This window comes from Gopherus evgoodei, chromosome 7 (genome assembly GCF_007399415.2).
Source record: "Gopherus evgoodei ecotype Sinaloan lineage chromosome 7, rGopEvg1_v1.p, whole genome shotgun sequence".
NCBI lineage: Eukaryota > Metazoa > Chordata > Testudines > Testudinidae > Gopherus > Gopherus evgoodei.
In genome coordinates, this window is record NC_044328.1 from 73271971 (window position 1) to 73281883 (window position 9913).

The 9913-nt window shown below is 53.3% G+C and overlaps 1 protein-coding gene across 2 annotated transcripts in view; it reads left to right on the forward strand.

Moving 5' to 3' along the window:
• The window catches only part of LOC115655522 (transmembrane protein 150A-like), a 30859-nt gene extending 24586 nt beyond the window's left edge, over positions 1-6273 (forward strand). For both annotated transcript variants that reach the window (XM_030571064.1, XM_030571065.1), the window contains 2 exons: positions 411-588; positions 5573-6273. In XM_030571064.1, coding sequence (XP_030426924.1) covers positions 411-588; positions 5573-5817 — 423 coding nt within the window. In that variant the 3' untranslated portion in view covers positions 5818-6273. The remainder of the gene's footprint in view (positions 1-410; positions 589-5572) is intronic.
• The last annotated feature ends 3640 nt before the right edge of the window (positions 6274-9913 follow it).

Consider the following 9913-nt stretch of genomic DNA (forward strand, 5'->3'; position numbering starts at 1 on the left):
ACCCAAACAGCTCTGCCTATGTGTGAGACCTGCTCCCAGGTAGAGGGAGAGCTCTTTCTCTTCCTCGCCCTCCTTGTGGTGGTTTAGACCTTAAGCCTCATGTTAGAATCCGGGGGAGAATGTATCTGAAATCAGGTGCCAGATGCCCCTGAGGTTCTAATTATGCAGCTGCTCATATGGCAGTCCTGGGATCCTAACTCTCCGGTTAGAAAGGGTGCATGTGAGTGACATCTGATGCAGGGCACCCCAAGCCAGAGAGGGATGTGTGTGAGAGACAGAAATCTGATTAGGGGTTAGAACCCAAACTCTAGGGTTAGAAAGAGGATGGGCAGAGTGCTGGGAACTGTAGCATCTGGGCGACGGAGCGGAGTGGGACTCTGTGCCCTGACCTGGTTGTTTCTGTCTCCCAGGTGGACTATGCCAAAGTGCTGCATTACATTGGCGCAGGTGTGGCATTTCCTACCAGCATGCTCTTTGTGTTCCTGCAGTCGGTTCTGACTTATCGCATGGCGAAAACCAGGGGCCACTACTGGACCGGTCACTTGCGCAGCATCCTCTCCGCTCTGGCGTTCATCACCCTTGTCTTCAGTATCCTTTCCTTGGCAATAGCATGTGGGTAAGAAATGTGCAGCTGGGGTGTGTGAAAACAAATTGCCAGTGCTGGCAGCTCTGCGGGCTGGGCAACAAATCCAATGGCTCAGACTGTACCTAGGGAAAGTCGTTACTGGCGTCTGCACTGCTCGGAGCAGCCCCCTGGACTGAGCACCGTGTCTGTTATACAGACGCCATCCTCCAAAAGCTGTCCAATTGCAGGGAGAAATAGTAGCAGCAGGGGGCCTGGGCAAGGGAGCGGGACCTTGGCTGCTGAGATTAGAAATGGGACAGAGAGTTGAGGCGGGGCAGTGGTCTGGGGAGGGTGCTCTAGACAGCTGCAGAGAAGAAGGGTCTCCTGACTGAGGTGAGCTGGAGTAAAGGAGAGGGAGGCTGGTGCTCGCTGAGTGGAGGGAAGGCAGAAGTCGGTGGCCCACACACTAGGTTTTACTGGCTGAAGGAAGACTTGAGCCTGGGTGTGGCATAGCGCTCACCCCTTGGGCAGCGGGATTCGGTGGCTTGTTTCAGCACTCCTGGAAAGTGCATCCCTTGCTATGAGTCCCCCTGGCCCTGCTGCTGACAGTTTGTAGCTTTCAAGGAAACAAGCTTTCTGAGCTCTCTTGAGTTCCAGTCTAGCTGGTAGCAGGGGCAAGCATCTAAGGGGCTGGATTTAGGCTCCAGGCTCCTTGTAAGTGTAGGTTCAGATCTTGCCACTGCCAAGTCACAACCTTTTTTCCATCAGACAGTAAGTTCTCGGGGGCAGGGAGTGTCTTTGGGTTCTGTGGTTGTACAGCACCTAGCGCCGGGGGGTCCTGGAGCCTACAGATCCTAGGTGCTACTGTAACACAAATAACAGGCGGCTGCAGTGTTTTGAGCCCACAGCCCTGGGTAAGCCAGCCCACTGCAATGTTATTTACTAACCATCCAGGTTTAAAAGAGGGAGCTGGGCAGAGCTATAAATGTGTTCTGTGCAAACACAGGAGCAAACCCAGCGGGGTCACTGAATGGGAGCCGTGCGGTGAGGGGAAAGGTGAGGTGGAATTGGTTAAACTAAGGCCCTTCGTGGGCAGCTAAATTAACAGGCGAGGTTTATAAAGAGAGCGGTAGGAGGGGTGTCTGGGGGAGAAGAAGGGAATATTGTGTTAGCTGGAAGAAAGGCCCCTAGTGTCTGGGCTGACACAGCAGAGGGTTATTTGGACTGAGGTCACGGATGACATAGGAACCAAGGTGATGGTCCTGTGCAGCTCGAGAGCCCTTGGGCAGGATGGCAGGAGAGCCCAGGAGATGCCAGTGCAGATACAAGAGCTCAGAGGGCACTCTGATGATGCTGCTGTGCCGAGTAGGAGAAGAGTTGTTTAGAAGCGCGGGCTGGGTGCATGGTGGCGGTGATTGTAATGCGTTTCCTGATGCAGCACACTGGAGACAGCCCGTTGCTGCAGAAGCTATTATAGATGGGATGGGTGGGAAGGAGGCAGGCATGAGCTGTGAGCATCTAGGATTCAGTGATAGTCATGTGGGGCTGGAAGTGCAGAGGAGGATTTGTATGAAGGGCAAGGATGCAGAATACTGAATGCTGGGGACCATGAAGTGGAGTGTTGGCTGGGTAAGTGGGACACATTCCCAATGCCTAGGGGGAGGTTGTGATCCAAGCCCCACATCAGTAAACTCCAGGACAGTGAAAGGGCAACAGAAACCAGTGTGGCTGAGCAGGGAGATGCCAGGGATTGAAGGAACAGGCAGGGGCGTATAAGAACACGAGAGGAGGGTTGGAGCCAGCACCAGGCACTGTGGTGGCTGGCGCACTCTGTGAATACCTGGCAGAGAGGAGAGCAGAAACATGGCAAGAGCAGTTGGATTGGGCTCCTGGGGCACAGGCCCTGGTGCGAGTGACGTGTAGTCGTGACCTTCTGCTGGCTGATTGGCGAGTTCAGTGCCAATAGCTGTGTGGCCTCAGCAGCCAAAAGGCATAAAACCACCATGACTGAGGCCTGTAGCCCAGAGCTGGACAGGGCTCTGCAGGGCCGATTCCCCTCCCAGCCTAGAGGTTGGTCCCTTAGGAGAAAAGTTGCAGTCCATGGGAGATATTCTGAGGGATGCTTGCGCTGGGGTTGGAAGGAATGCAAAGGAAATAACCAGCTAGATAAGAGTAAGGGATTTCCCTAGGATCGCATGTCCTAGAAGGAACTGAGGGAGAACTTCCATCCAGTTTCTGGGAAGGCCCTTCCATTTTATTTTCCAAGATGGTGTAGATCTGCCCAAACCAGGCATCAGATTTCCATGTACAGATGAATGGATAAAGGAAAGCCATGGAATAAGCACAGTAACTCCTCACTTAATGTAGTTATGTTCTTGAAAAATGTGACTTTATGCAAAATAGTGTTTATGGGGAAATTGGATTAGCTTAAAATTCATGTAAATGGGGGGGGTTAGGTTACAGGAACATTTTTTCACCAGACAAAAGACATTATATACATATACAATATAAGTTTTAAACAATTTTAAACAAACAGTTTAATATTGTACACAGCAATGATGATTGTGAAGCTTGGTTGAGGGGGTGGAGTAATGGTGGGCTCTTTCCCAGGGAATGCCTTGCTGCTAAATGATGAACCAGCATCAGCTGAGCCCTCAACAGTTAATACGCTGTTGTCAATGTAGACTTACACTCTACAAGGCAGCATGGACTGAGGCAGGAGGGAGGAAACATGATAGATGCAGGGCAGTAGCTGCAAACACTTCCCTGCAAAAACTGAACAGGGTGATGAGCCCAAGCTATGCAGCTGGAACACACCCCTCCCTTCTCCTGACAGCACATGCAGGGCTGCACAGGTGCTGACTTTCCAAAGTGCTGGGGGGTGCGTGCATGAGTGAGAGAGATGTACATTGCCCCTTTAAGCATGCACAGCTCACTCCAAGTACATTGCCCTTTTAAGCAGATCAGACAGGAAGCAACAGCTTCCAGCAAGCTCCCTCCTTTCTGTCCCTCTCCTCCCCTTTGTGGAGAGCGGGTATGAAGGGGTGGGGGGGGGCAGAGGCAGGAGCAGCTCAAAGGCAGAGGGCAGGGTAGGAGTCGCACAGCAGTGGGTGGGTGGATGGGGCACCTGAACTGCTGCTGGGCAGCTGCCGAGCCACATACCTTATGGGGAATTTAGGGGAGCTGATGCGGGGTGGGGGGCTGCCGGCCCCCCTGATTCTAATCCCCACAAGGAGGGGCTGCTCTTCCAGAGAATCCTGAAAGCGGTGGACAAAGCAGGCAGCTGCCAAAGGATGTTATAAGGGAGCACTGCACAACTTTAAACGAGCTTGTTCCCTAATAGATCAGCAACAAAACAATGTTAACGGGGCCAATGTTAAGTGAGGAGTTACTGTAGTCAAAGAGGAGGCTGGGAGCAGTCAGAGCTGGAAAGCAGTTTGGAGTGTAGTATGCAGAGCAGAGGTGCACAGTCCTAAAATGAAGGAGCTGAGTTCCCCAGAGAGCTGCAGGCCAAGGCAGGGGAAAGGGGTCCCAGGGCAGGAGATGGTAGGTTGTAATGAGTGGTTCTCATACAGGAGTGTGGGCAAGAAACAGGCTGGAGATTTCAATAAGTCCTAAGGGTGTTGGGCACCCAGCTGCCCCTGAAACTCAGTGGGATGTGAGTGCTGGATTCCCATGGGCTCCTTTGAAAATGGCTGGGCAGGAGATGGAGAGTGTCCTTGCTGGGGAGGGAGGGGATTGACAGATGGGGGTGGGGTAAATGGTGGTAGAGGCAGCATGGGGACTTGGTGGGCTGGCCCTGCCCTGATGGGTATTCCCTGAAGTGGATGAGATTAGCAAGCTGGAATACATTGCCTAGGAAAGTTGTGGAATCTCCATCTCTGGAGATATTTAAGAGTAGGTTAGATAAATATCTATTAGGGATGGTCTAGACAGTATTTGGTCCTGCCATGAGGGCAGGGGACTGGACTCGACCTCTCGAGGTCCCTTTCAGTCCTAGAGTCTATGAGTCTGGACTCTTGGCACAGGGCCCACCCTTGCGCCTTGCATACCAAGCACCCTTCGTGACAACAGACTTTGTGCTGGAGGATCACACTGGGATGATCATTAACCCCCCAGTATCCATGAGAGCTCTGTTCCGCCCTGGAGACTGTTTACATTGGGTCTGGCCTTGCAGCTCATGAGTTTATATTCAACCTGCTGGGATGGCTCCCTGCAAACTCACTCCAAAAGGCCACTTCTCGTTCCAGATCAGCACCTCTGTAAGCTGCCCCAGCAATAGCTAACAGACCAAGGGGCAGAGAGAGAGACAGGCTGCCTCAGCCACAGCGACCACCCTGCCCTGCTTGTGAGGAGCTGAGGGTCCCTGTGGCTGTGTTACTACTCATGCTCACCAGCAGCGGCATCCAGTCTAGGGCCTGCTTCTGCTCCTGCTGACGTTAAAATGGGAGTTCTGCGGCTGATTTCAGTGGGAGCAGGATTGGGTCCCAGCTGTAAGCTAAGGATCAGCCCTGTTGTTGGCAGACCCCTCCTGGGGCAGTGGGACTGGCACGGGGTGGCAGTGTTCAGGGTTGTACACTTTGCTCTGGGCTGGTAGATCCCTCCTGGGGCAGTGAGATTGGCACTGGGGGGGTTCAGGGCTTTATCCCTTACCCTGGGGCTGGCAGATCCCTCCTGGGGCAGTGGGACTGGCTCTTGGGCGTTCAGGGCTTTATCCCTGCCCTGGGGTTGGCACTGGAGGGGGTTCAGGGCTGTACCCCCTGCCCTGGGCTGCCAGACCCCTCATGGAGGCAGGCCTAGCATTTGGGGTCAGGTAATTCCCTGTATCCAGGAGCAATGCTCCGTTCCCCATGGAGGCTCTCAGTACATCTCTCATTGACTCAGCCCAGCCTCACATGTCTCGGGGAGTTGCCGGCCCCCCTTTCCCTGGCTGCCCGCTGGAGAAGGAGAGAGATGCTGGTGCCTCTTGCTGTGGGTTGCTGGTTTCCTTGACTCTGGCGCCCCCAGGTGGCGTGTTCTTCGTCCAGGAGAGTTTTGTGCTGCAGCACGTGGCCGCTCTGTGCGAATGGATTTTCATCATAAATGTCCTTGTCTTCTACGGCACCTTCACTTTTGAGTTCGGAGCCATCTCCACAGACACGTTCCTGGTGCTTCTGAAAGCCAGCCAGGCTCCCAAGAGCTACAAATCCGACAGCAGCACAGCCAGCACGCCGCACGGCCACAGCCACTCCGAGGGCCTGGCCATGGTCTGAGGGGACCTGACCTCGTCCCTGGAGAGCTGGGACTGGCAGATCAGCCAGACCAAAAATCCAGACATTGCCAGTGATTCTCTTGCCTTGAACATATCCAGGAACCAAAGTGCCTCCAATTTGGGGGGGAGTCCCCTTCTGACTCATGCAGACAATACACTAAGAACATCTGGACCTGCAGCCCCAGTGCCTTTCAGGGGCTTTTTACCTCCCATCAAAGAGCTCTCCCTGCAGGAGCAGAGAGATGCTAAAAGGGGATAGCGGGGAGGGGCAGGGAGTAAATGGGACTCTGAGGTGGAAGCAGGATTAAGGTACTTGGTGCTCTAGAAGTCCTAGGGTTACCCTTCCTTGATGGTGAGACAAAGAGACAATCCAAGCATGAGCTGCCCTTACAGAGAGACGTTTAGCGTGGCCTGTGGGCTGGGTTTGGGGTGGGGAGTCTGCCCCCTTATAAATATATGGAGATCTACCTATCTCATAGAGCTGGAAGGGATCCTAAAAGGTCAGCGAGTCCAGCCCCCTGCGTTCACTAGCAGGGCCAAGTACTGATTTTGTCCCAGATCCCTAAATGGCCCCCTCAAGGATTGAACTCAGAACACTGGGTTTAGCAGGCCAATGCTCAAATCACTGAGCTATCCCTCAGAGTAAGAAAGCACCTTGTCCCTCAGGGAGAGGAGGTAGGGGCACAGATGCTTATGCCTTTGAAGGGGTGGAGGAGAAAATGACTTGTTCTGTAGGGAGGAAGATGGGAGAGGTGGCAGCAGGGAGGGGGGCATGGGGAAGGCAGAGGGGCTGCCCTCTGGGGACCATGGTTGGCACGAGATGGCAAAATCAGAATTTTTTGCTGAGCCACCAGAGTCCTCTGGGGTAGCTAGGCCTGTCAAAGAGACTGCAAACCCCGCTCTTCTGGTTAGCTAGCTCAGGAGCAGTGGGAGTGCTTATTGTAGAACAGTACCTGATCTCACCGGGCTGATCAAGGGTGACCAGATGGTTGGAGCCAAAAGGCAAGATGCCTCTCTTTTCCCAGCAGGGTTAAGTCATGCTGGCACATCTGGCTGTGAACAAAGTCTAAGTGACTATGGCAAAGATGAAATCTGTAGCAGTCTAGGTCTTTTATAGTAGACCCCAGTCCTATGGGCCCACGTGGCCAGTGCTTACCTGGCTGAGCTGGTGCGTGATGGCTACACAGGAGGGCCATGGAGAAAGCAATCCATGTGCCAGCCACTCCAGAGTGGCAGCACTTTAATTTCAAGGAAGTCCCTATTTCCATGGGCTCTTCTCAGGAATGCCCCCCTTGTACTGACCTGCTTCCTGCTTGTTCCCAGCCCAGAGCTGGTGCAGCTTTTTGTCCTGTGTTTTTATAGCACCTAGCCACAGTGCGGTCCTGGGCTGAGTTGAGTTCCTAGGTGCTGTCAGATGATAAACAGTAAGTTAGAGGTTTGAAGCTGCAGTGTGGGCATGCCTGAATTCTTTCCACAATCTTCACCTTCTTCCCTCAGGTCTGCATATGTTTAAAGAGTTCTTTGCATTAAGTAGTGCCCCAAGGCCGCAGTGTGCTAGGTGCTGTGCAGATACAAAGGCCCTGTGCTGAAGAGCTTACAGTGCTTCAGGCCAGATCTGACATAAAACTTCACACACCTGGAGGTTAGTGCTCGGAGGAGAGGAGGACTTTATCCCACAGCTCTCCTGCACCTCTCTCACTATTGAGGCATTCAGGGTACTTTGCTTCTCATTAGTGAATTCAGCCTCCCAGCCTCTCTGAAGGTGGATTATTATAATCATTCCCCTGTTACAGGGGAGGGAAATGGAGCAGAGGCTTCCCCAGTGTAAGCCTATGGCAGATCCAGCTGCGACTCTTAGCACAAGACTAGCCTTCCTCTACTGCCTATACCTTATAAAGTGCCTTGAGCACATTGTAAAATGTTTAAAAACACTGAGGATGTGATTGAAAACTGCATGCTCCATACAGGGATGCTTTTTTGCCTTCATTACGTGTAGACCAATGCCATCTCTTCCAAGGGAGGATGAGTGGATCCTAACCTAACTCAGGACATGAACAAAGTCAGCCAGTCCTATCAAGTGTATGTCATCTGGTCTCCTTACCAGACCACAAGAGGAGGGCTGATGGGGGTGAATCTTAGATGTGTATGAGTGTGAATGTAACGGATGTGTATTTTTTCCCTCTTGACAGGGGAGTTTGCTGCTGCTGCTGTGTGTGTTAATGGGGCTCTGCTTCCTGATTTGCCCACCTCTCAAAGGGAATTGCCCTGTATATTCACCAGGCATGTGGTTCAGAGTGGAGTGCGAGGAATATTTGATATGTAATATATGGAAAATATATGTGGAAAAATCAATTTGCAATAATAAAATGGAAAACCAGCCAGATGTGAAGAGTTCACTTTCTTCCCAGGAGGAACAGCACTGGTGGCCTGAACATAGTGTAAGCGGGGGAATGGTCCCACTATTGTGGGGAACTTTCCTGGCTTCTGCACTACCCTGGTGAAGTGAGCTAGCGAAAGGATCTGAGTCCTCACTCCCACTTCCTTTACCCAGAGGCCTCCCTGCCCTTGAGGACTCCCCTTCCACTCTCCTGTCTGGCAGAGTCCTCATAACCCTGACAAGGCTGGGCCCAGGATTCCTGGGGGGCTTGACTCCCCAACCCTGCTGTGGTCACCCAGGACAGGGGCTAGGGTGTCCCCACTCTGCGGAACCCTCTCTGCACTGGGCACCTCCCTGACCCACTGATTATTCCATACAATTTAAAGCAAATACAAGTTGTTTAATAATTTAATTTTAAAAAAGAATAAGGAAAAATGGGAAAGGTTACAGGAAAACACATCACCCTGCTCTGTGGCAGGGAACATTACAGTGTCCTTGGACATGAAGGCAGTTCATAGTCTGTTCCTTGTAGGTCCCAGGCCTCCGTCTCAGGCCCTGGCTGTGCTGCAGGGACGCTGTGGGTTGGACACCTGCAATGGTGGTTATCACACACCTCCAGGCTTTGGGTGGTGGGACCCTTCTTCCCAGCAGCAGCCGCTCATCAGGTTAAAAACCACCTCCCAGCCTGGCCTGCAAGGACCTTGGCTGGGGGTGTCTTTTTGTACTGGGCCCTTTGCCCAAGGTCCCCACCTTGGCTGGCCCTAGTTGCTCACCACACCTGGCTCTATGGCTGCAGCTCTGCTCCCAGCACAGGATCTGCTCTCCCTGGGCTGTCTCTGGCTCTGTGGCTGCAGCTCTGGCCCCTCTGGGGGCTTGTCTACATCACAAAGTTGCAGCGCTGGTGAGGGGGTTACAGCGCTGCAACTTAGGAGGTGTACACATCTGCAGGGCATCACCAGCGCTGCAACTCCCTGTTTGCAGCGCTGGCCGTACTCCCGTTTTGTCTCGGGTGTAGAGGATCCAGCGCTGGTGATCCAGCGCTGGTAATCAAGTGTAGACACTTACCAGCGCTTTTCTTGACCTCCGTGGAATAAGCAGGTATCCCAGCATACCTGAGGAAGCCTCTGGTAATCAAGCAGGTCTCCTTCCCCGGTTTGCTCTCGCGTTCCCCGAACCCCCGAGCAAGCAGGTCTCCTTCCCTGCGGTTTGCTTTCGCGTTCCCCGAACCCCCGTGCAAGCAGGTCTCCTTCTCTGCGGTTTGCTCTCGCGTTCCCCGAACCCCCGAGCAAGCAGGTCTCCTTCCCTGCGGTTTGCAGGGGGGTTCGGGGAACGTGAGAGCAAACCGCGGCGAAGCTGGTCTCCTTCCCCGGTTTGCTCTCGCATTCCCCGAACCCCCCTTGAAGCCGCCCAACAGCACTGCAGTGTGGCCACATCTAACACCACTTGCAGCGCTGGTTGCTGTAAGTGTGGCCACTCTGCAGCGCTGGCCCTATATAGCTTTACTAATACAGCTGTAACAACCAGCGCTGTAAAATTGTAGATGTAGACATACCCACGATCTGGTACAGCTCTGCTCTCCAGCTCAGCTTGTGCCCCTGCCTTCTCCTTAGCTCAGCCCCACTCTGTCTGACCCAGGCAATTCCAGCTCACACAGAGGATGGGACCCACCCTGGCCTTCTGTCTCCCTGATTAGCCTGCCCACCCTGTGAATCAGGTTGAC